Genomic DNA, 24,590 nt, shown 5'->3' on the forward strand with positions numbered 1-24,590 from the left:
ATGGCGATTCTTGCTTCAGCTCTCAAACTATTAAAGTTCCCACGGTGGTTTGCTCTACTGCTGATTATGCTGAGGATGTTGGTGCGGTGTCTCAAGAAGTCAGGTATGATACAAGCCAGGAGGATGTGTTCGTGGAAGAAGATTGAGGTGATGTTTTGTGCAAGTAGTGGTGCGTCTCTGGTGAAGGGTCAGGTTGGGGGTTCTCAAGGATATGGAGCTTTTGGGGTTCTTTTGTCTTTGTTTTAGTCCAGCATGTTGTGTATTTCTGTTTATTGAGTCTTGATGTAATTTTGTTTTGTTGAGGGGATCGTGAGGTCTATAGTTTGGTTTCACTGGTTATGTCCCTCTCTCCAGTGATATCTTATCACCTTTCTTCTGTACTCTGTTTTCTTTTTAATGAAAACTTCCCTTTATTCTTTAAAAAAAAAGCTAATTAAAGTAAAAAGTAAATCAAGTTACTGTTAATTAAGTAAATTAAGATAAGTAAATAAAGTAAGAAAATTAGTTTAATTAAGCAATTTGAGTTACTAAGTTAATTAAGTAAATTAAGTGATTGTACTTATTATTAGTTACACTAACTTGGTGTTTAAGTCTAATTTACCCTTAATTGTTGTTAATTATTTACTGTTAAATTAATTATTGTTAATTTAATGACTCTAATTTGATAAAATCCTTTAAGTAATTTACTTCAAGGTTAATAAAATTTATTTTTTAACTCAGAGATTTTTTAACATCTAAAGTGACCTTTTCAAACTTTAGGGTCTAAAATAGCCTTTCCAAACTTGAGCAGTGCCACATAAGCAAGCTTTTACTATTTTATTCATTGTCTGACGGATCCATCGACAACATCTCTAACATCATTTGTTTTTTGTCTTAAAGTGGTCTTTCCATCAGAGTTTGAGGGCAAAAATGGCCCGTTTAATTCTTTAGGGTCTAAAGTGACTTTTTTTGCAAAGCTCAAGGGTTATCAGAGACAAAAATCCTTTATTTGAAATGAAATCAGTAAACCTTCTCATTGCATTGTCACACTATTCTCCCTCCATCTCAGTTGATCTTCTAACCACTTTAATATGGTGTTGCATGGCCTCCCCTAAATGGACGAAGAGCCTGTGTTGGAAAACGTGTTGAATTCCAACACTCCATGGATTCTTGAAGGACACTTTTATGTGAAAATTTTCTCCTTGCTTATTCAACATAAATGAACAGCTCGTGTATACAATGAATATTATTTTCCCTATATAAAATGTTATTAACAAAAGATAATTATTTAAACATTTTCTATAGGTTTATAATGTTAAAATTCAACAAAATATGGACTACTTTAATAGTTTATCCTTTTATATAAATGCATCTCTGAGTCCTTGCTTTTTCACCTTGCCGAATCAGAATCCGGGACATGTGTCACATTCTGATTCATCTGTCCATGTCCATGTAAGTAATACTACTTCAGTCAAAGTCCCAACCCCACCCCCAACAAACACTAAGGCATACCCCAATTCCTAACAACTCTACCCAAAATTCCCACTTTCAAATAACAGACAAAAATCATGTATGGTTCTGGAGACATAAATCATAAAAGAAAAGTTAGGCCCAAAATAAGTTATCGGTGGCAAAATGCAAAAAGGGAAATATAGAGGAAAGCAATTAAAGAAATCCACTTGAACTAGTATACTTTCCTCAAGGACATCAAAACAAACAAAAGTAAAATACGTTATACAAATAGCACATTCCTTGACTCACAAAAAAGGTCTCCAAACATGTTGGCAGAACCAATATGGAAGTGAAAAACATTGATGAAGTGCATTACTTGGAATGAAGCAAGCAAAGTGAATATGACACTTCCTCGTTGTGTCGCATCAACTCGCCTGGTGGCAAAGCTATTCCCATCGCGTAAACGATGAACCTGATATATAATTGGCACTGCAGAGTACATTTCATATACTAAATAACAATACAGATGTTATGCAGCCCAACAGACAAGATATTTTACCTTGGAAGCTGTAGTAAATTTAGGCAAATTAGAACAAATTGTAACACTAAAGAGACAAAAACATTCCCAGTTGAAAACACAGGATGTGTGACTGAATGTTGAGTACTAAACTATGGTAGAAAAGGGAAATTTGAATGTAACTTTAAACATATGGATGCATGGGCTCTGGCACTAAACTTGTCATAATCTCATTTCTTGTCAAGTAGATAAAAGAATGAAGTGCTCCTTCAAAAGAAATAAATGAGTGTACATCTCATGCTGGAAATCTATACGAGTTATCTCTTTAAGTGGTGCAGCCCAAACTCCTGTCAGACAACCCAATGGCCCTTATTGAATGCTCCCCAGTTTTATTTTTCCCAAGGTGGTAATGTTACCAGCTGGTATAAAAATGTCATGGAAGATGAAAAGTGATAATGAATAGTTGTTACTACTTAGAAGGATGACCAGTATTTGCCATATGTGCAACAAGGTTGAAGAAGACACAAGATTTTTTCTTCTTGCAAGTTTACCAAGTTCATTTGGGATTCCTTCTCTTGTTGCTTAAAAACAAATGTTCAGGCTGGTACATCCTTATGAAATATTTTCTCCAGACCATCTTTTGCATGTAGTAAGAAAGCAAATATTTTCTGGAGCACTGTTCCTCTTCAGTCTGCCACGATATATGGAGAGAGAATCAAAAACAACATTTTAAATGGGAAGAAGTGGAGTCTGCAAGAGATTATATACTGATATTGGAAATATTATTGTGGACTGGATGTTGAGTCATCATGAAAATGAAGATGTTAAGAGATCTTTTAGGTCTATTTTTTTTCCTAATCACAATATTCTCAACGACGATGTATGATGGATTTCCATTATTTATTTTTTCTCTTTGTGGTGCATTCATTTAATATGAAGAGATGAATGTGGTAACTCAAAACTCTTTCTCTATTATTTAATTCTCTATTTTAATTAAGTTTGTACTTGGAGGAAACCTAATGAGGTCAGGAGTAATGAGTGTTTTAAGAGTCCATGGTGGAGGACCTTCAATATGAAGCTACTGTTACTTCTCAAGGGGCTGATAATGACCTGTCTCTTGGTTTTGAAGGAAAAGACAAGTTAGAGGGGGAAAGGTGATCATTGACTGGACAAGCAGTGGGAAGGGGGGGGGGGGGGGGGGGGGAAGATCAGTAGTCTCTTAGGCATCACACCGAAGAGGCTAGATTCTTTGCTAGTTTGGACATCTTATTCCATCTGAGCCCAAGTCCACCAACTCTATAGCTGGCAGTGATTAAATTACAAATTACCAATATGTGAACAGTAACATGATATTTAAGATATAGGCTTCACCTAACTTTAAAAATAATCAAAAACTACTTTTAATCAACTAGTTGAGTAGCAGAAGAGAGAGAGAGAGAGAGAGAGAGAGATGAATGGAGTGGGGAGAGAAGCAAGTAAATGGATGAAATTTTGCGATGGTTGTTTTGTTATGAAGTGTTGCTGTTGACATTTCTTATTAATTAGACCACAGGGGCTTTTTTGTCATTGTACCTTAAATTTTATTCAGTCGCCCTGTTATAAATAGAGTGGATGGCATTCTCACCCTCTCTCTCTCTCTCTCTCTCTCTCTCTCTCTCTCTCTCTCTCTCTCTCTCCCTCTTCTTCCTCCTTCCTTCCTTTCTCTTCATTCTCTGCTGATAAGATGGTATCAGAGCACAAGTATTGGGCCTGAGGACAGATCGATCAAGTGTTCTTCCTTTCTTTCTGTTTTTCTCCATATTGGGATTCAAGAAACTCATCTGCGATGGGTCTAGGGAGAAGTTCTCCTCTGTTTCTCTCTTCCCCTTGGTCATGTGCCAAGAAAAATCTCTAAGACTGAGGTGGCTGAATGCTGTGAGGGGGTTCAGCAGCACTTTTTTTTTCTTTTGGGATCATGGTGATCAAGTGGCCTAGAGTGGGGCTGGACTGTGCTTGTCAGATCTGTTTAGACTTGACAACAACTTTGTTTGGTGCTGGAGGTGCTTCACATTGCTGCTATATTTGGCTTAGTAGTGATGTTTGTGTTCAGATTGGAGGGTGGTTCGCGTGGACTGCAGTCCTTGTTTTTCCTTAGTGCTGGCCTGTATTAAAAGTGGTTCTTGTGTACCCCCATCAACTGTGTTTTTAGCTAGACAGTGAAGTTTATCATGTCCTCTAAAGATTCTACAATTTCTGGTGTTTCCTCAAATCAAAACGGACTGAGTGGGGGGTTGGATATGAATTTCCCTATGGCTGATATTCCCTTAGATGGGACTTAACTACCTCGAGTGGTCTAAGAGAATTAAGCTTTATATTACTGCAAGGGGAAAGATAGGTTATATCAGCGGTAAGATAAAGGACCCAAAGTCTGGAAGTGCTGAACATGGTAAATGGGACCAAGAGAATAGTATAGTGATGTTGTGGCTTTTAGTTTCTATGCTGCCACGGGTGAAAACTTCATGTGGGCTGATACAACTTACGAAATTTGGGAACAAGTCAAATCTACGTATTCAAAGTAGAGGCACCATATTTATCAAAAAATAAAGCCGAGGCACTATGCAATGATATACCGATTGCAAGCTGAATTGTCCACTTGTAAGCAGGGGGAGAGGAGTCTCTCGGTGTATTATTACTCAGATTTGACATTGATTTGGAAGTTGGATCATTATCAAAGTGTGGATTGGAAATGTAAAGAGGATGCAAAAGCCTACAAGTCTCAAGTCTCCCAACAACGGATATCGGAGGAGTAGAGGAGAACTAGAGGAGAGGAAGAGAGAAGAGAGACAAAAACTGGATTCGAACTTGTAGTTGGCGGTGCCAGCTATTAGCTTATATATTAGGGCGACCCAACTAATAATAAAAAGAAAAGAAATTACAAGAGTGATCCTGCGACACTAAAGAACAGAAAAACACAAATAAAAAGCTTAAGAGAGGTGGTTTACTGATTCCAACAATCCCCCTCAAGTTGGGACAGAGATATCAATCATGCCCAACTTGTCACATAAATCATTGTGCCGCAAATGATACAATCCCTTGGTAAAGATGTCTGCAAGTTGATCTGGGGAACTGGCATATGGAGTGCACACTTCCCCATTTATAATTTTCTCCCTAATAAAATGCTTGTCAACCTCAATATGTTTAGTTTTATCATGGAGCACTGGGTTGGCAGTAATGTTGATAGCAGCTTTGTTAGCACAATACAAGGATGGGCCATCAACAGGAAATCCCAACTCATTCAAGAAGCTCTTTATCCACATAACTTCAGCCACTCCATGGGACATTGATCTATATTCAGCTTCAGCACTAGAACTCACTACAACATTTTGTTTCTTGCTTCTCCGTGTGACTAGGTTTCCTCCCACAAAGGTGCAATACCCACTAGTAGACTTTCTGTCATCAACTGATCCAACCCAATCAGCATCTGTATACACCTCAACTTTCAAGTGACCTTTCTTTTTGAAAAGTAAACTAGCCCCTAGGAACTTCTTCAGGTACCTGAGAATTCTATTGGCTACCTCTAAGTGTGTAGTCTTAGGAGCATGCATGAATTGGCTAAGAACACCCATAGCATAAGCAATGTCTGGCTGTGTCATAGACAAATATAATAGTCTGCCCACAAGTCTTTGGAATTGTTTCACATCCTCACCTTGACTATCACCTAATCTATGGTTTGGATCAATGGGGGAGTCAGCAGGCTTGACTCCAAGTTTTCCTGTATCCTGTAATAAATCTAGGGTGTATTTTCTTTGAGAAATGAAGATCCCCTTTTTCGAACTGGGCACTTCAATTCCAAGAAAATACTTCAAGGAACCTAGATCCTTCACCACAAATTGAGTGGCTAGGAACTCCTTTAGTATCTGAATTTCCAATTCCAATCGCCTGTGATCACTATGTCATCAACATACACTATCAAGGCTGCAATTTTTCCTTCTCCCTTTTTCACAAATAGTGTATGATCAATTTGACATTGTTTATAACCAATCTATTGAACAACTAGGTGAAACTTGCTGAACCAACCTCTCGATGATTGTTGTAGAGGAGATGGGCCGAATGGCCCATAGACTTTCATTTCATGTTATGTTATTCTGGGCCCATACTCTGTAATGTTCTGTTTTTTGTAATTTCTTGCCCACTCAAGGGCCTCTCTATAATATTTTAAAGATTAACTTAATAAAATTTTTTGAGTGTTAGAGGGAGGTTTAGTTTGAACCTCTCACTCTCTAACTCTCATTGTCGCCAACTCTCTCTCTCTCTCTTCTTCCTCTTAATCATCTCTTGTTTGTTTGTTTTTTGGTTTGCATCTAATCTCAAACAGTTCCATACATCAAGAGGACTGTTTTTCAACTTGGTATCAGAGCAAGCCATTGCTTGGCGTGACCCTCATGTGGTTCTAGTTCAGCCAACTGCATGAGGAGGTTCTAGGGCTGAAAGTTTACAGTCATTTGCCTGGTTCTTGGAGGTCATTGGAGGGTGCCCAAGTCTCTACACACTTGGAGAAGGGTTCGGTGACCAGGAAGAATCAGAGAGCAAGGTGTTCGGCCTGATTTGAAATCAGAGAAAAGGATTTCGAAGTTATCTCAGAGAGCAAGGTGTTCGGCCTGGTTTGAAGTTCAAATCAAAGATTCTCTTACTATAAGTTTTCTCAGTTTTTTGCTGGGTTATTTTTGTTGCTTGGGAGGACTGTTAAAGCATTCAAACCCCTCCTCCATTCTGCCCTACTGTTGCTGGACTGATTCAACTCAGAAATTTCTGGGTTATTTTGGAAGAGCAGTTCGGTTGTTATTGGACTGCCAAGCTGCTGAAACTGATTTGGACTAAGTGGTACTAATCTCATTTTCAGCCCAGCCTCTTCTTGGACCTATACAGAACACTACTTAAGTGGTTTCTTCTAGTTAACAGTAGGTTGTTAACTACTGCACACTGAGTGTTTGACAAAAGGTCTCTTAAGGACTGTGGACTTTTTTCTTTCTCTTTGGGACAACGGTTGTTGGGGACCTGAAATACTTTGTGATTGGGGGGTTGTTGGTTGTCCCTTGAAGGCTGAAACAGTATAGAAAGAGCTACCACCGAGCTGGACTGTCACAGTTATCAAGATTGAACCGATTCTGTGTGCAGGTTGTTGTTGCCTATTCAGCTCAAACTAAGCTCATCAAGAACCCCAGTACCTTGGAAAACTTATTAAAATTCTAATTGGAGCCTTTGCATGATGGATTTCTCAAACCTTGAAAACAAGAATGCTGCTGAATATGGACAGACTTTGGGAACCCCAGCCGATTCTATATTGGTTGCAACTACAGTTAAACTTGATGGGACCAACTACTTGGCTTGGTCACAATCAGTGAAAATCCATATTTGTAGCAGAGGAAAATGGGGCTTTATTTCCGGGAGCAAGAAAGCCCCTCCAGAGGATGATCCATCTTATGAGAGATGGATGCAAGAAAACTACAAAGTGATTGGGTGGCTTGTAAATTCAATGCAGCCACAAATTAGTCAGCATTATCTTTGGATGAACTGGACTAAGGAAATCTGGGATAGTGTTGCAGAAACTTACTCCCAGAAATTGAATGCCCCCAGAGCCTACAAACTGAGAGAAATGTGAAGAATCTAAGGCAGGGGGAGAAGTTACTTGTAGCATACTTCTCACCCCTGAAAATCTCTATGGCAAGAGATTGATTTGATAGAGGTTGTGACATGGGATACTCCTAATGATGCTGAAACATGCAGGAAATTAGTTGAAAGGAACAGGGTCTTTGAGCTCTTGACAGGGCTGAATTCTGAATATGACATCACAAAGCAAAACATTTTGTCCAAGGAAGATGCTTTATTGTCTCAAACATATGCTTTGGTCAGCAGTGGAGAGAGTAGGAGGCAAGTGCAGGTTCAAGGAGTCGGTATCAATGATCATTTTGCAAATATGGGAATTAAACCAAAGGCGTTACAGGAGCTCCCAGTGGCATAGGAAAGGAGGTGGTGTGTGAATATTGCAAGAAGCCGAAACACACCAAGGACAAGTGCTAGAAATTGCATCCCAATCTTGTTCCTATCCGATTCCAAAAGAAGAATGATAGTAGAAATACAGGAAGTGCACATGTAGCCACAAGTATAGATACAGAGGTTGAGTCTGCCAATGCACAGTTGGCAGCCATGAAAGCTGAATATGAGAAGTTTGAAAAGATGATCAACCAGCTTGAAGGTGTAACTTCATCATCCGACCCTTCTGGAAGTCCTGCCACCACCGCATTTTCTCACTGAGGTATAAGGGCTTCTGCTAACCATGCATCCATCTCAGGTAATCCCAAGACCCCTTCAATCATAGAATCAGGTGCTTCTGATCACATGACCAACCTTTCCACTTTGTTTGTTTCATATGATTTGTTTCCTGGTCGTGACAAAATCACCTTAGCTGATGGTTCTCTTGCCCCTATTTCTGGCAAGGGAACTGTCAAGCCTACAGACTCCTTACTCTTATCTTCCACTTTTCATGTACCTAAATTAAATACCAACTTATTATCTGTAAGTAGCTTGACCAAGTCATTGAATTGTTGTGTAACATTTTTCCCTTCTCACTGTGTGTTTCAGGACCTGAAGTTTCGGAAGGTGATTGGGAGTGGCCATGAAGCGAATGGAATATACTTGCTCGACACCCCTGGCCAATGCTTTGATCATCTCAAGAATGTTGCTTTTGGTTCTACTTCTTCAGAGTTTGTCAGTCAAATTATGTTGAGTCATTGTTGGTTGGGTCATTTACCTTTTTCTGCTTTAAGTCATTTACTTCCCAAACTGTTTAAGGGAGTCAGTGTGTCCAGTCTCAATTGTGAGTCATGTCAGTTGTCAAAGCATTGTAGAAACAATTACCCTGTGAGCAATAAAAGATCTTCTTTTCCTTTTCATATTGTGCACTCTGATGTGTGGGGGCCTTACCACTTATCCTCTATGGGGGAACTACAGATATTTTATCATGTTTATTGATGATTTTTCTAGATTCACTTGGATATACTTAATGAAATCCCGGGATGAAGTCCCAAGACTTGTGAGGCAATTTCATGAGCTTGTTTTAACTCAATTTGATACCAGAATTAAGGTTTTCAGATCTGACAATGCAAAAGAGTATTTTGAGAAGATTTTATCCTTGTATCTCTCTGACATGGGGGTTATTCACCAAAGCTCCTGTGTTAGAACACCTGAACAAAATGGAGTTACTGAGAGGAAAAATAGACATATTGTTGAAGTTGCAAGGAGCCTTTTGTTTGCCTCACATGTTCCCACAAGATTTTGGGGTGATGTTGTACTTACTGCTACCTATCTCATAAACCATATGCCATCCAGGGTTTTAGGGTTTAAATCCCCCTTCAGTCTTCTTCATCCAGACAAGGATCTCTTCCCAATTCCTCTTCGTGTGTTTGGTTGTACCTGTTATGTTCACATTCCAAGTGTGCAGAGACATAAGTTTGAACCAAAAGCCCACAAATGCATCTTCCTTGGTTACTCCCCCACACAAAAGGGTTATTATTGTTTTGATCCAAAGACTGGCACCCGACATGTCTCTATGGATGTTACCTTCGATGAACTTTCTCCTTTTTATGGTTCCTCTCAGGAAGGACATTGTCAACAGGGGGAGAGTCTGTCACAAGTTTTTGCTCTTCCTCTTCCTGTCCCAGTTGAGTCTCTTGACAAGCCTGTATCCTCACCAAATGAATCAAAGGAGGATCAACCACTTCATTCCTCTTGTCCTAGTGCCCCTATTTCTTTACCTCCTCAACCTACCCATAATCCCAAAGTGTATCAAAGGCAGCAATCCAGGAATGAGCAAGTAATTTCACTTACAACAGATGAGGCACATACATTCAACCCCCTTGGAATCATCCTTCCCAGATCTTGATGTCCCCATTGCTGTTAGGAAAGGAAAGCAGAAGTGCACTGCACATTACATTTCCAAACACCTTTCTTATGACCTACTTTCTCCTTCATACTTTGCCTAACTCCCTTCAGTTGCTTCTAACCCCATTCCTAGGTTTGTATCAGAAGCTCTTGGGATTCCAGAAGGGAGAGATGCCATGAAGTCTGAAATGGATGCTCTACACAAAAATGGTACTTGGGAGGTGGTGGATTTGCCTGAAGGGAAGGATCCAGTTGGGTGCAAGTGGGTTTTTACCATTAAATACAGGGCTGATGGGACTATTGAGAGGTACAAGGCCAGACTTGTTGCAAAAGGCTACACACAGACATATGGGATTGACTACCTAGAGACTTTTGCCCCTGTTGCCAAGATGACATCCGTGAGGGTTCTTTTATCTCTAGCAGCTCACTTTGATTGGCCTCTTTATCAGTTAGATGTAAAGAATGCATTTCGTAATGGTGACTTACATAAGGAGGTCTACATGTGTCTCCCTCTAGGAATGTATGGAAAATATATGCAAGGAAAGGTATGTAAATTGAAGAAATCACTTTATGGCCTCAAACAATCTCCTAGAACCTGGTTTGAGAGATTTAGAGCTGCACTTGTTAAATTCGGCTATGTTCAGACATAGTCAGATCATACTCTTTTTGTAAAGAAAAGTGGATCTGTAGCAGTGTATCTCATTGTGTATGTTGATGACATTATAGTGACTGGTGATGATGCCTCAGGCATTCTGGCCCTTAAGTCTTTCCTCCGTACAGAATTTGAGATTAAGGATCTGGGGGAGTTGAGATACTTCCTTGGCATAAAAGTTGCTAGATCCAAGGATGGGATTCTTATTTCCCAGAGGAAATATGTCCTTGATTTGTTGTCTGAAACTGGGAAAATGGGTGCAAGACCAGCTTCAACTCCCATTGATATGACTCACAAACTTTCAGCTTCGGATGGAACTTTGTTGGAAGACAAAGGGGTCTTTCAGAGACTTCTTGGGAAGCTTCTGTACCTGTGCATGACTAGGCCAGATATTGCGTATGTTGTCAGTTGTATTAGCCAGTTCATGCATGCTCCTAGAGATACTCATATGGCAGCAACAGAACAGATTTTGTGCTATCTGAAAGGCTCTCCAGGAAAAGGAATTCTATTTACCAAGCATGGTCATCTGAAACTTGAAGCCTATACTGATGCTGATTGGGCAGGAAATATTGATGATAGAAGATCTATTTCAGGGTATTGCAGTCTGGTGGCTGGTAATGTTGTCTCTTGGAGGAGTAAGAAACAGTCAGTTGTGGCCCGATCCTCCGTAGAAGCAGATTATAGAACCATGGCACATGGAGTCTTGGAATTGTTGTGTATAAGGTCCTTAATGGAAGAACTTGGGATTGATCAAGACAAACCCATGATGTTGTACTGTGATAATCAGACTGGCATCAACATTGCTCACAACCTGGTACAACATGATAGAACCAAACATATTGAGGTTGATAGACACTTTATTCGAGAAAGAGTCTCCTCCGGTGAAGTGTGTCTTCCATTCATTACTTCTAAAGGACAATTGGCAGATTTCCTCACTAAGGGCATTTCCAAGGCAAGGCTTCAACATGACATTGGCAAGCTGGGCATGATTAACATCTATGCTCAGCTTGAGGGGGAGTGTAGAAGAGATGGGCCAAATGGCCCATAGACTGTCATTTCATGTTATGTTATTCTGGGCCTTATTTTGAGCCCATACTATGTAATGTTCTGTTTTTTGTAATTTCTTGCCCACTCAAGGGCCTCTCTGCAATATTTTAAAGATTAACTTAATAAAATGTTTAGAGTGTTAGAGGGAGGTTTAGTTCAAACCTCTCACTCTCTAACTCTCATTGCCGCCAACTCTCTCTCTCTCTTCTTCCTCTTAATCATCTCTTGTTTGTTTATTTTCTGGTTTGCATCTAATCTCAAACAGTTCCATGCATCAAGAGGATTGTTTTTCAACTAATGTTTTAGTCCATACAGGGACTTCTTTAAACTGCACACCTTTTTTTCTTGGTCTTGGGCATAGAAACCAGGAGGTTGCACCATGTACACTTCTTCTTCAAGATCACCATTCAAGAAGGCATTTTTAATATCTAATTAGTGGAGATCCCAATCAAGGTTAGCAACAAGAGAAAAAAGAACTCTAATAGAATTCATTTTAGCAACCGTAGCAAATGTCTCTACATAGTCTACTCCATACACCTGAGTAAACCCTTTCGCCACCAACTGAGCTTTGTACCTTTCTATTGTACCATCAGCCCTGTGCTTTACTGTAAAAACCCACTTGCACACTACCGGTTCCTTTCCCACAAGGAGATCCACTTATTCCCATGCACCATTTTTATGTAAAGCATCCATCTCTTCTTTCATCTATCCATTCAGGTATTGAAAGAGCTTCTGCCATATTTTTGAGGATAGGGATACTGTCAATGGAAGAGAGAAAAACACGAAAGGAGGATGAGATGTTCTCATATGAGATAAAGTGGGAGATAGGATGTCTGGTGGTATAGGACCTAACTCCCTTCCTTTGTGCAATAGGGATATCAAGGTCATTGGGAGAAGAAGAATCAATAACAATAGGATCAGGAATGTCAACGGGAATAATAGTACCTGGTGGAATGTGATCTATCCCTGGCGAATCTGATGATGTTGGTGGTATAGTTTCAAGTTGCTCCATAGCTTTTGAACTCGGCTAGCCCTTGTGGCATCGAATAAAGACATGGAACAGAGGAGGGTTAGGTAAGGGAGGTAGTACTTGAAATTGTTTCTCCTCCACCCTATTCTGCCCTTGAGGAGAAACTGGGAAGAAGGGATTACCCTCAAAGAAAGACACATCCATAGAAACATAGTATTTCCGAGAGACGGGATCAAAACAACGGTAACCCTTTTGAGAATGACAGCCCAAGAATACACAAGGAAGAGCACAAGGGTCAAGTTTACCACGGGTAGGAGACAAGTTTTGAACAAAACAACAATAACCAAACACACGAATGGGAATAGAAAAAAATGGAGCTTTGGGGAATAGGAGCTAATGAGGGGCCTTGTACCCTAACACCCGAGATGGCATACGATTGATGGGATAGGTACCACATATGGAGAGTAACCCACGAGACACTTCAAGTAAATGGCAGTTTTTTCTTTCTACAACACCATTTTGTTGAGGAGTTTTGGCACAAGAGCTATGACACGAAGCAAAGAACTCTGTGAGATCACTATGGAAGTATTCTTTGGCATTGTCAGATTGGAAAATTTGGATCTCTGTCTGAAATTGGGTGAATATCATGTGTTGGAAATCTTTCACAATCTTTGGTACTTCATCCCTCGACCACATGGGGTACACCCATGTATATCTGGAGTAGTCGTCAATAAAAGTAATGAAAGATTTATAGCCAAGTTCAGATGTTAAAGTAACAGGGCCCCAAACATCAAAATAAACATTATGGAAAGGAAAATCGAATTTGTTATTTCTTGAAGAAAAATGATTTCTACAATGTTTGCTCAACTAGCAAGTTTGACATTTGAACTCAGACACTAACACTGATTTAAATAAATCTGGAAGTAAGACCTTTAATGACTCAAACGATAAATGACCCAAACGACTATGCCATAAGTAAACTTGACTCATACTAGACTGACTCATAGACTCAATGACCGCAAGACTAGCTTTGTTCTCCAGCATGTAGAGACCATCCACCATACGACCTCTACCAATCATCTTCCCCGAGTCCAAATCCCGTAGAGCACGAGAAGAAAGGAAAAATATCACTAAACAGTTTAAAGAATTGTAATGCTACTGATAGAAAACAAATTTATAGGTAATTTCGAAACATGTAATACATTAGAAAAGTCCAAAAAGGAAGGGTCATGGTTCTTTGACCAGCTATGGTGGAAAAAGAACCATCAGCTAATCTCACTTTGTCCCTATCAGATAAAAGTTGATAGGATTGGAAACAATTTGACTTAACCGTCTTATGGTTTGAGGCTCTAGAGTCAATTATCCAAAGGGAATCAAATGACTAAGAAGACACATGGAAGGTTGTGGTAAGATTACCATTACCTGAAGTATATGCAAAAGAACTCGAGGCAGGAGAAACAAAATCCATCTGGAGGATTGCTCTCCCATATAGATCCAAGTGGTTATGGGAAGAATTAATGATATCTTCCCAAGGATCGGCAATAGATGGGCGGTCCTGGTGAATAGCAGTAGATGACTGAGACTCCTGAGAGGCCAAGTTTGTTGTATTAAACTTTTTCTGACTCATCTGTCCCAGCTTCTTATTCTGATCTAATTTCTTACTCAACTCCTGGGCCCACTTTGGCTTTCCATGGAGGCCCCAACAAATATCTCGAGTATGTTTGGCCTTCTAGCAATGAGTACACCATAACTTAACTTTATCATCCACTCTCTTCTGGAAGTCACCCTTCCCATACTCCCTTTAGCCACTAAGGTAATCTGTTCCCCCTCGGAGCTATTCATCACACTTTGCCCGCTCTCTTCGGATTGAACTAGAGCGCACACTTTTTATATTGAAGGAAGATCTTTACTTCCTAATATCTGAACTCAGAGGGACTCATATACAAGTTCAGCCCCAAGAAAGGGCAAAAACCCATTGTTGGGAAACCAGAGACTTGTAGGCCTTAGCACCAGCATCACACTTCCAGTCAATGCTCTGATAGTGATCTAGTTCTTTCCAAATTGAGGTCAAATCTGAATAATAGGCAGGAGGCAGCTTGCAACTGGTGTATTTTGTCATAATGGTGTTGCTCTGAATAGGTAGATTTTGCTTGCTCCCAAATCTCAACAGCTATTTCAGCCCACATGAAGGTTTTCCTAACTGGAGGCGACATAGGAAGTAACAGCCATGACATCACCATGTTGTTTTCCTGATCCCACTTATCATGCTCCACCCCCTAAGACTTTGGGGCCCTCTTACTTTACCTTCTGAGATAGATCATAAGTACTTTATCACACTTATTATCAATGATCACTACAAATATGTACGGGTGTATCCAAAATGGTCTAGGGACAAAGTACCAAAATTTGTGAAAGATTTCCGATGTATGATGATATTTACATAGTTTAAAATTAAAATACAAATCTTCTAGTCCAACAATGCAAAAGAGTATTTCCATAGTGATCTCACTGAATTTGTTGCTTCGTATGGATCCCTTCACCATAGTTCTTGTGCCAAAACACCCCAACAGAATTGTGTTGCGTAAAGAAACCATCTCCTTAGTTGCCCTTGGATTGTTACTACATATGTATGTCCCTAAATATTTTTGGATGGATGTTGTTTTCTCTGCTACTAAACTCATTAACTGTATGCCATCTTGGTTGTTGGAAATACAAGGCCCCACATCAACTCTTGTTTCCCAAAGTCCCATTGTTTTCCATCCCTCTACGTGTGTTTGGTTGCCATTGCTTTGTTCCCAACTTGTCTCTTAATTGTGGTAAACTCGACCCTCATGCTATTCCATGTGTTTTCCTAAACTACCCTTCTTCTCAAAATGGGTACCAATGTTTTGATCCTATTTCCAAGAAGTACTATGTTTCTATGGATGTCTCTTTCTTTAAGAGTGGATTTTTTTTCCTATTTCTCCTCAGGGGGAGAGTAGGGTTAAGAGAAACATGTTTAGGTTTAGCTTCCTCCTCTTCCAAATCCCCCTCCCTTCCATATTTTCCCTCATTGTCACTAGGGCCAACCAAGTTCAAGAACCGTAGAGCAACTTAAGGCCGTACCACCAACATCATTGAATTCTCCAAGGGCAGATCCTTCTCAACCAAATACCCTTATTCCCATTGAGATGTTTGACCCCATTGATATAGATAATTCTGTTGTTGATGACTTGGACATCCCTATTGCAAAGAAAATGAGTGTCAAGTCCTATACTACTAAGCATCTTATTTCCTAATTTGTTTCCTATGAGAACATCTCACATTCTTTCTGTGTCTTTCTTTCATTAACAATATACCTATCCCTAAGAATGTGGTAGAGGCTTTGTTTGTACCTGAATGAATAGATGCAATGAAGGAAGACATTAGTGCTTTATATAAAATGGTACATGGGAGTTGGTGGATCTTCCAAAAGGAAAAGAACCAGTAGGATGCAAGTGGGTATTTACAGTGAAACACAAGGCTAATTGCAGAAGGGAGAGGTATAAAGTTCAAATTAGTGGCAAAGGGATTTACAAAGGTGTATGGAATGGATTATGTAAGGACATTTTCCCCGGTAGCTAAGATGAACTCTGCTAGGATCCTCCTCTCATTAGCAACTAATTTTGATTGGCATCTTCACCAATTGGATATCAAGAATGCCTTCTTAAATGGCAATTTAGAAGAAGAGGTGTATATGGTTCAGCCTCCTGGTTTCTGTGCCAAAGGCAATGAGCAGAAAGTGTGCAAGCTAAGGAAGTCCCTGTATGGCCTAAAACAGTCACCAAGGTCTCAGTTCAGCAGGTTCAATCAAACTGTATAGCAGATTGGTTTTAACAATGCCAATCTAACTATAATCTGTTTTTAAAGGGGGAAAACATAAAATTGCAACTTTGATAGTGTATGTTGATGACATAGTAGTCACTAAAGATTGGAAAAGTGAAATTCAGAAGCTAAAGGAGTTCTTAGTCACTTAGTTTGAAGTAAAAGATCTAAGTCCCTTGAGGTATCTGCATTTCTTAAAGGAAATACATTCTAGATCCATTGTAGGACATAGGTAAGATGGGAGAAAAGCCAATTGATTCTCCAATTGATCCAAATCACAAGTTGAGTGATTGTCATGGAGAGACCATAAAAGATGTCAAGAAATTTCAGAGGCTTGTGGGAAGACTTTAATTTCTATCAATGACCAGACCTGACATTGATTTTGTTGTAGGTGTCCTTACTCCTTAGTCAATTCATGCATGGAAATTGCTAGATCACTCACATGGATTGCCAAGAGGATTCTTAGGTATCTCAGGAAGTTCTTAGGGGCAAGTTTGTTGTTCCAGAATCATGGACATTTGAAGGTGGAGGTGTATATAGATATTGATTGAGCAGGGTCAGTACATGACAATAAATCCACCAGTGGATTGCACCTTTGTAGGAGAAACCTAGTCACATGGAGAAATAAGAAACAAAGTGTGGTGACTAGGTTCAGTGTACAAGCAAAGTACAAGCTATGTCCTATGGGGTGGCCAAAATTTTGTGGATAAAGAACTTATTGGAAGAGTTGGGATTTGTAGTTAATAGTCCCATGTCACTTAATTGTGACAATAAGGCTACTATCAATATTGCACCTAATCTTGTCCTACATGATAGAACAAAACACATTGAAGTGGACAAACACTTCATCAAGGAGAAGCTTGTAAGTGGCGAAGTGTGTACCCACCCCTTGTAAGAGCAACTTGTAGATATCTTCAAAAAGGGCCTTCATCACTGTGATATAGTGACTTGTGTGACAAGTTAGGCACAATTGACATCTATCCCAACTTAGGGGAGGTTAATTGTTGACAGTTCTTATTAATTAGGCCAAAAGAGATTTTTGTCATTGTACCCTATATTTTATTAGTTGTTGGTTTTTCCCTATAAATAGATTGGTGGGCACTGCTAGCCCACCATTTTTACTCTCATTCTTTTCTTCTCTTATTTTCTCACTTCTTCCTCCTTCCTTTCTCTTCGTTCTTTGCTGATAATAAGGCAAGTTTCGAGCATTCTATAATAAAGTATAACCAAAAAATAAAATACAATTAAAAATTAACAAGTTATAAAAAAAAAATCCTGACACTCTATAACTCAACTGAAGAAGATATGGGGTTTCTTCAGTAATGGTGAATTGGTTTAATAATAACAAAATTGGCCCTTGGATTTGTAGGCATAGAGAAAGAGAGATACATCTGACTATGGTGCTGAGAGATGCATTTAAGTGGACAATAAGATCCTGTTTCTAGGCATTCTCATTGGGCTCAATACAGCTGTATTTGAGCTCTCCGGATTTTTTTTACCAAATACTGTTTCTAGGCTTTCTGGATGGGCCCCACCTCGCAGGACTAAAAGCCACAGCATGAAAACTCTCCTAAACAGGAACTAACTGTCATGAGGGCTTTCAGGCAGCGACTTCTAGCTTTACAAGGTGAGCCCAACCAGGACAGTCTATAAGCTATGTTTGGTGAAATCACAGAAACCCCAAAATAGCTGTCTTTCAGACAGAAGTAAGGCATAGGCTTTCTGCCGAAGCTTTTTTTTTGGCTTCTCCAAAGCAGCTCAGTTAAAGCTTCAGCCCTCCCAAAAGGGCCCTAAGATCAATGACTAGATTAATAGATAGGTAAGGGGTAACTAGGAGGGAACTATTGTCAGGATAATATAAAGGGGTAAGGGCCCAACCTGGACAGTCCATAAACTATGTTTGGTTAAACCCACAGAAACCCCAAAATAGCTATCTTTCAGACAGAAATAGGGCATAGGCTTTCTGCCGAAGCTTCTTTTAGTGGCTTCTCCAAAGCAGATCACATAAAACTTCAGCCCTCCCAAATGGGCCCTAAGATCAGTGACTAGATTACTAGATATGTAAGGGGTAACTAGAAGGGAACTACTGTCAGAGTTGCATAAATTGAATAACTGTGACTTGGTTTTATATAGCCACTTATAAGCTAAGTTTTAAGAGGACGTTAGGCAGAACTTGTTATAGGCCATTCTATTTTCTAAGTTAATATAAATTACAGTTATTAAGAATATATATATATATATATATATATATATATATATATATATATATATCAGGTTTCTTCCTCTTCATCATTCAGGTTGGTGTGTGTTAATAAATTTGTTGTTTTTTTCAGTAACTACACTCGAATTGCTTGATTTAATATTAATGGAGATTCATAATAATATGAGACATTTCTACTCTGAAGTCAAGAGGAAGGAGCATAAATAAAACCTTTCTTTTGTCATGAGCAAAAGCAGACCAATGCAACTTTTGCTGATACAAATTGGAATAACTTTTTCTTACTTCTTACAGTAGCCATAAACTAGAAGATAAATGTCACAATGTGCGTATCACAATTATAAGAGAAAAGGCAATACACTGCAACAGTAATATATTAGGGAATAGATAAACTACTTACTTCCTACATCCCCAACAAGAAGAAAATAGCAATGCAAACTATGCACAAATTTTAGGCAATCAACAGTCTTGGATGCTGCAGCCAGTGCCTGCAATATCATAGACCCCTTTCAAAAATCAAAGCATTGAAATGCAAGCTAATATGACATTATATGACATAATTTATGTCTTTATTCATGTCAACAAGCTCAGACCAGATATCCCAGACCACTAGAGTTGGCACCAATTGAATGGAATACATTCTTCTCTGTCAGTACTGCAATCAATTATTAGATGAAGATTTGCCTAACCATGAAAATTTGAAGCACTTTACATTAAACAAGTTCTGACGTGTGGTGTAAATCCAGGAACACAGTATAAAAAATCATAAATAATAAATTCATAAGCCAAAACAAGTACAATGAGAAATCCAAACATATGAAACTTGTTGAGTTGCTATGAGTTATGAATGATCTAGGTTTTTTTTATCAATAACAGAAATAGTGTTCATTAAATTCATTAAACGAGATAGAATGGTACATAGCAGAGAATGGAGAGATAAACTCTCTTATCTCTCCCGAAAGATGAACAAGTTACAAACAAGAAAAAAATAATTGATTTCTTCCCACCCCTTGTTTTGCCAGAGAATCAGCAAAAGAATTAGCATCTCTTTTCACCCAATGCAAAGTGACCCCCATCCCTTGAAGCAACCTTCTAATATTCTCCTCTCGTGAATATATTCCCGCCATCACTCATCCTCATCTTTTTGCAACCATCTAATCACCAACTTTGAATCATCCTCAATTGAAAGCTTGTGAATATTCAAGTCCTTTGCTTTCTGTATTCCTTCCATGGCATCAAGTATTTCAGCTCTTAAAGCATCATCCACTCCTATTGAACTGGAGAATAGAGCAACATTTTTTCCTTCCTCAGTTCTAAATGCACCTCCAATACCAAATGGACCTGGGTTGCCTTCATTGCTACCATCAAAATTCAACTTGATGAAGCCTCTTAAAGGCGGGGACCAATGAAGTCTATAGGCCACCTTAAGAGGAGCAGAATCGGCAATTTCCTTCCACTTCCTCATCAACTCAAATAGCAGTCATCTTTGCCACAGGAGCAAAAGTTTCCTCATAATCTATCCCGTACTCCTAGCCTTGAGCAATAGGTCCAGCCTTGTACCTATCTAGAATCCCATCTGACTACAACTTCATTGAGTAAACCCAACGGCTACCCTTCAGGAGGAGCTTTAACCAGGTCCCAAGTGTCATTTCAAGAAGGGCTTGGATCTCAAAGTCCATGGCATCTTTCCAATGTGGAATTGCTACAGCCTGTTGATAAGATTTGAGAATATCTATGGTGGATAAAATAGCAGAAAAGGAGCTATGGTCTGGTGAATAACCATAGAGATAAGGAGGACAAGAAATTCTAGAAGAACGGCACAAAGTGGGTGCAATGAGTTCAAGTGGAGGGTTAGATGAACTTACAAGAATAGATGGAGCGATTGGATCAGTAGCTGATGGTGGAGAAGGGGCATAGGAGCTGATGTAGACCATTGCTTTCTGAAGTAAGTCTGAAGTTGCTAGTTGCTACAAGGGTGATGTCAATGCACTTAGAGGATCTATAGAGTCAAAGTTGTGCAACAAAGATAAAAGGGAGTAGGAAATTTGACAATTTGTTCAAAGAAAGATACATTCTCAAGGAAGATAACATTACGAGAAACCCAAATGCAGTGAGCATTGCGAGCTACACATAACAAAGAAATCCCTTGTGGTTAGGACTATCGAACAGAAAGCTGCCTATATAGTTAGCTTAGTGCATTCTTGGGGTGGAAGATGAACAAAGCAAATACAACCAAATACTCTGAGCATAGATAAATCTAGAGGTCTATGAAAAAGAGACTAAAAGGGAGAAGAATTGTTTAGGACAGATGATGGAAGAAGGTTTATGAGATACACAACAATGTTGGTCGCCTCCACCCAAAACCAAAAAGGTACATGAGAATCTTGCAAGAGGGTTCTGATTACACTCAAAATGTGTATTAGGGCAAGATTTTTGGGATTGGATGCTAGGTTGTTTCAGGTAGGTTTGAAAATCCCCATGAAAGTACTATCCCATGAACTTGACCCTAGGGCACATATCTTGCCCTTAAACTGGGTAGCAATATATGCCTGAAATAGTTTGAATGTAGGGTAAACTTCGGATTTCTTACGGAGAAAGTAAATCTAAGTAAACAGAGTGCAATCACCAATAAAAGTCACAAAATACTTGTATCCCAATCTAGAAGTAACTAGAAATGACCATACATCACTATGTATTAAATAAAAAGGAAATATTGCATGTTCTGTCAGAGTCGAATCGAAAAGACAAAGAGAGGAAAAAGAGAACACAACAGTTTAGTGGGTGTGTCACCTAGTGACTGTTGACACCCTAAAAGAAATATTTATATTAAAGAAAGTAAAAGGACAAATCTGCTCTTAGTGTACAAAGGAAAGAGTAGAGAAAAGATAAATGTACAACAGAAGAAGTATAAAAATAACCCTGTGACTAGATCTTCTTACTATCTCTAAACTCCCCCTCAAACTGATGCCTAGGAATAAGCATTAGTTTGTCCGTGAGAAATACATGTCGGGTCCTAGTCATTGCTTTTGTCAATAAGTCTGCCAGTTGGAGACCGGAGGAGACATGAGGAAGAGAAATGATACCCTCAAGAAGGAGATCATGGATGAAGTGGCAATCAACTTCTATGTGTTTGGTGCGCTCATGGAAGAGGGGTTGGAGGCAATTTTGATTGCACTGACATTGTCTACATGGATAGGAACAGACAGTGATGGTTCATTAAGTATGTCAAGTAGGAGAGCTCGAAGCCATATAATTTCGCTGCATACGGAAGACATTGCTTGGTATTCAGCTTCAGTGGAAGATTTTGATACAGTGAGTTTGAGTTGTTTTTTGCACTTCCATGAGATAAGAGAGTTTCCTAAGAATACACACCAGCTGGTAGTGGATCGTCGAGTGTCAGGGCATCCAGCCCAATCAGCATCTACATAAGCCGTAAGGCTAACGGGGATGAAGAAGAGAAGAATATCCCATGTGATAAAGTACCCCACACATATCTAATAATCCGATGAACTGCAAATCAATGTGGTCGTCTTGGGGAAGACACAAATTGGCTCACCAGTTGAACTGCATATGATATATCTAGCCAAGTGGCCCGAGTCATGGTGAGATAGATTGAACTACCCACTAGTTGACAATAAAGAGAAGGGTCTTCAAGAGGAGAAACATCACCTTTATTGAGTTTCAAATTCAATTCCAATGGAGTATCCACAATCTTGGAGTCACTGAGATTGGCCTATTTAACAAGATCAACGACATACTTTTGTTGGTTAACAAAATAGCCCTGAAAGTTTTGGCTTACTTCAAGCCCCAAAAATAAGTTAGGGGGGCCAAGTCCTTCATCTTAAGGGATTCACTAAGTAACCATTGCAGCTCAGCAATTCCTTCTACATCATCCTCAGTAATGAGTATATCATCGACTTAAAAAGTAAGATTGTTACTCCCTACTTCTACCTTAAGATGAATAAAGAATAATCTGAAGAACTCTAGATAAAACCTGCATCAATGATAACAGATCTGAATTTCTCAAACCAAGCTCTAGGAGCTTGCTTCAAGCTATAGAGGGACTTCTTCAAACGACAAACAAGCAGTGGATCTATACAATATCCAGGAGGGGCTTCATATAGACTATTTCATTCAACTCCCCATTGAGGAATGCATTCTTTACGTCCATCTAATGAATCATCCACTTTTTGGATGCAGATATAGTCATCAAAAGTTGTACAGTAGTCATTTTTACTACAGGAGCAAAGGTTTCCCCATAGTCTATCCCATATTCCTGTTTATAGCCTTGTGCAACCATCCTAGCCTTGTATCTGTCTAGGCTCCCATCAGATTTCAGTTTCACAGGGTAGCCCCATCGACTTCCTATAAGATATATCTCAGTGAAACTTTGACCAAATCCAAGGTGTCATTCTCAAGAAGGGCTCGGATCTCAGAATCCATGGCATCTTTCTAATGTGGTTCTACTACAGCCTGCTAGTAAGATCTAGTAATGTTTATGGTAAATAGCAGAAAATGAGCTATGGTCTGGTGAAAAACCATAGCGGTCAGATGGGCAAGAAATTCTTGAGGAACGACGTAAGGTGGGTGCAATAGGTTCAAGAGGAGGATCAAGTGCACTTATTGGGGCAGTTGGAGTGACCGAATCAGCATCTGGTGGTGGAGAGGAGAGGGGCATTGAGCCTAAAGTAGACCGTTGCCTCCTGAAGTAGGTCTGAAGTAGTTATGGAGGTGATGTTGGTATGCTTTAAGTACCAGTAGAATCAAAATTGTGCAACAAGGAAGTAGAGGGAGCTGGAAATTTTACAATATGTTCAAAGGACACACTCTCAAGGAAAATTACATTACAAGAAATTTGAATATGATGAACCGAAGGATCATAGAAAAGGAATCCTTTATGTTCAAAACTGTACCCCATAAAGGCACACAAACCTGCTTGTGTAGTTAGCTTTGTGCATTTATGAGGTGGAAGGTGAACAAAACAAGCACATCCAAAGACCTTGAGCATAGATAGATTTAGAGGTTTGTGGAAAAGAGATTGGAAAGGAAAAAAATTGTTTAAGACAGATGAAGGAAGACGATTTATGAGATACATAGCAATGATAGCCACCTCCACCCAAAACCAAGAGGGCACATGGGAATCTTGTAGAAGTGTTTTGACTACACTCAAGATATGCCCATTCTTTCTCTCTGATACCCCATTTTGTTGTGGAATGCCTGGACAGGATTTTGGGGATTAAATTCAATATTTTAAGTAGGTTTGAAAATCCCCATCAAAGTACTCTCCCCTCAAGTCCAATCATAGCACACATATTTGGGCATCACATTGGGTAGTAACATAAGCATGAAAGTGTTTAAATACAAAATAAACTTCATATTTCTTTCGAAGAAAATAAATCCAAGTAAAGCGGGTGTAGTCATCAATAAAGGACCCTTTCTTCTGATTAGACCCACCCCCTTTTGGAGATCAAGTTGGGCTAACGATATGTCCTTGTTGCTTGCAGTAAGTGCATGTGTTCTTCTTGCAATGTGAAATAATATGTCCAAATTCTTTGCATTCATAGCACTGAATTCGAGAAAAATCCTTCATGCCCATAGGCTTTGTTGCCAAAAAAACATCTATAGTAGGGCCCTTCCCACCATTAGTTTTAGTTTGTGTAACCAACATGGTTTCTTATCTCAAAATCTCCCCAAGTATAGTATCAAGATTTGGAAGTATCTCCCAGGTGAGCATATTAGACCTAACAACTTCAAATTCAGGTCTGAGATGCATTAAGAAATGCATAATTTTTCTTCTATCAAAATGATCTTTCATGAACTTGACACAACAATTTGAAGGATTTTCACCCATGTGCACTAGCTTGTACTCAGTCCAAAGATTAATGAACCCAGCATAGTATTCTTGAACTTTCCTCTCCCATTGATAATAAGAAAATATGCCATCTTCTATTGGGTATTGTCTAGAAGGATTTGATTATTGATATAGCTTCTCAAG

At 39.3% G+C, this 24,590-nt stretch overlaps 1 protein-coding gene across 50 annotated transcripts in view; it reads right to left on the minus strand.

Annotated features, from left to right (window-relative positions):
• LOC148848656 (acyl-CoA hydrolase 2-like) overlaps positions 1-24,590 on the minus strand; it is a 126,560-nt gene that overhangs the window by 72,712 nt on the left and 29,258 nt on the right. For all 50 annotated transcript variants that reach the window (XR_016101192.1, XR_016101186.1, XR_016101193.1 and 47 more), the window contains 2 exons: positions 18,996-19,083; positions 1,808-1,920 (listed from right to left, as the gene is read on the minus strand). Coding sequence is in view for 40 of the 50 variants with exons in the window: in XM_088951740.1 (XP_088807866.1) it covers positions 1,808-1,920; positions 18,996-19,083 (201 nt within the window). In the remaining 10 variants the exon portion in view is untranslated. The remainder of the gene's footprint in view (positions 1-1,807; positions 1,921-18,995; positions 19,084-24,590) is intronic.

This window comes from Nelumbo lutea, chromosome 6 (genome assembly GCF_056320005.1).
Source record: "Nelumbo lutea isolate HS-2025 chromosome 6, American lotus-T2T, whole genome shotgun sequence".
Classification (NCBI taxonomy): Eukaryota; Viridiplantae; Streptophyta; class Magnoliopsida; order Proteales; family Nelumbonaceae; genus Nelumbo; species Nelumbo lutea.